Genomic DNA, 2,322 nt, shown 5'->3' with positions numbered 1-2,322 from the left:
TCGAACAACAAAGCAGACTTCTTATGGTGGTTTAAAGTATTAATAGCCACAAAAATGGTCAGTGTCAATAAAACCAACTAAATACTGTTCCTTCTAAAGAAAGAAAAGATGAAACTATTAATGAAACATCAATAATATGATGGGATGGCTCAAAGTGCATATGGAAGAGGGTGGCAGTACAAGCCCATACTCTTGTGCAAAGAATCTTGTGCAATAAATCGCCTCTTCCCAAATGGGATTTTCACTTGTTCCTAATTGTGCTTAAGATCTTTCACATTTTTGTAAAGTCTTGCAATATGCAAGGTAGCACACTTTTAAAAAAAGTATGTTTCAGAAATCCCCCCTTGATCCAGAAGGAGGTTTGTGACTAAGGAAGAGGAAGTGACATAGACTTCTTAAACATCCGTGCTCCTTTTGGAAGCCCTGGATAAGGAGGTGGTGGCACATCATGTTGTCCATCTGAAGTAACTGCTTGCTCGTAAGTTGGTAGTCCTGAATCATCAGTTCTGGGAGGAAGTGGATTTAAAGAAAATTCTTCATGCCTTCTGAAGATGCTGGGTGAATTATGTCTTCTACTTCTTACATAATCCAAGTACCTAAACAAAGTTAACAGCATTATAAGTGGCAGTTTCTATTTTGAAGGGAAGAAAGAATATAAAGTCTTAGTTGTGTAAAAATAACAAACCACAACAAAACCCAAAACAAAAAAATAACAAACACAACCCACAAAAAAACCCCAAAACCAAAAAACCAAACCCAACACCAAAAACCACTTGCCTTCAGTGATCGTAAAGACCAGAAGCCAAATAATCTCTCCAAACCACTGGGTAAGAGTAGCTCAGTAATGTGAAATTTATAAGGAAAAGGAAACATGGAATCCTCTTCTATACTTTTAAATTTTAGGATAAAGGAACCAGCAGGGCTAGAGAACTTGTAGAGAAGCATTGCTTCCAACCTACTTCTTTTCATATCTGAGGTAGACTACATGCCATAAAGAGTATGCACCCTGCTTTAAAGAGCAAATGGAAGACATTAGGCTTTCCATTGCAGGCCCCAACCTATTAAAATTATTCCATCTTTTTAGTAAGAATATTTTGGAACCAAAAACACAAACACAAACAAACCCTAAAGGTACATCAGCCATGAAAGTGTTGGTTTACATTTTGGTGTTATTAATTAACTTCAGCATAACTACTGCTATTGCTCACCTAACTTTGCTTCCAGGAAAGTAAGAACTAGAACTCAGATTATTTGAGAATACATTCAGACCAACCCACTCTGATTTTTAAATTCCACTCTTAAGTAAGAGTTTGTTTTGGTGGTGTTTGGTTGGGTTTTTTTAAGCAGTAAAATTCCTTACCCTGGTGGTTGCCTGGATTTGCATTTACTTTTGCAGCAGTAGAAGATAAGCAGTCCAGTGATAACTAACAGTACTCCAGCAGCAACTAGGCTGATGAGGAGTCCTGTAACATTAATCTTCTGTAGTGTCTCATCACCTGAAGAGAAAACATTGTGAATTTTCATTATGTGTTCTTTCTGTCTTCATAACGTAGAGTGTGAATTAATGAATTTTGCTGTGCTGTGAGGCTGTTCCTTTCCACAAATGTCTAGCCTGTGGTGAGAAGCCAGAGCTGTGCAACAGAATATCATTCACATTCAGCTTAAAGCAAAAGTGAGTAGATATTTCCTTTTCTGTACATGAAACTGTTGAGATGTCTGTCTTCTAATGCCTTCCAAATATTACTTCATGTACTTGTGACCTTGATCAGGCTGTAGATCTTTCTTCAGGTCATACTGAATAACTGAATACATTTTTAATAAACATCTGGCATAAGACTACTCTGAACTGGAATCAAACTGTTACATTACTGTTAAAGAAATGGAGGGGGAGGGAGGTAGGACAAAAACAAACCCACAGAAAGCAGACAGAATTCCTGCAAAGCTTACCAATTGTATAATAAAGAAACAGACAACAAAATTCATATTGTTGTTACCTACAGACTTATAATAGATCCCATTGCAAGACACTTCAGAATATTTTATTATATCAGATAATCCAATGTACTTGCATAGTTCATAGTTCAGAAAAAAGACAAAATTCTGATTTTACTAACAACATGGTGTATTTTTAAGAATGTACTTTTGTAACAAGCATAAAATATTGCAATGTAAGAAAATAATAAAAATATGACTTACCTATTTTGGGCCCTTTAGTTGAATAGTCTTTCCAAAATTCCCTCTATAAAAACAAAAAGGATCATATTTATATGAGCTACATAATTTTCAGGCTTATCGACAATTTTTTTTCCAATATGGTACTGT

The 2,322-nt window shown here is 35.7% G+C and overlaps 1 protein-coding gene across 1 annotated transcript in view; it reads right to left on the bottom strand.

The window, feature by feature from the left end:
- Positions 1-367: 367 nt before the first annotated feature.
- Positions 368-2,322, bottom strand: part of PRRG4 (proline rich Gla (G-carboxyglutamic acid) 4 (transmembrane)) — a 6,099-nt gene continuing 4,144 nt past the window's right edge. The window contains exons 3-5 of the mRNA XM_010004270.1: positions 2,197-2,239; positions 1,361-1,496; positions 368-596 (exon numbers count right to left, since the gene is read on the bottom strand). Coding sequence (XP_010002572.1) covers positions 368-596; positions 1,361-1,496; positions 2,197-2,239 — 408 coding nt within the window. The remainder of the gene's footprint in view (positions 597-1,360; positions 1,497-2,196; positions 2,240-2,322) is intronic.

The sequence above is a fragment of the Chaetura pelagica genome, unplaced genomic scaffold (genome assembly GCF_000747805.2).
Source record: "Chaetura pelagica isolate M959 unplaced genomic scaffold, ChaPel_1.0 scaffold119, whole genome shotgun sequence".
Lineage (NCBI taxonomy): Eukaryota > Metazoa > Chordata > Aves > Apodiformes > Apodidae > Chaetura > Chaetura pelagica.
The sequence above is the reverse complement of the archived record's forward strand: the minus strand, read 5'-3'. Positions and strand labels throughout refer to the sequence as shown.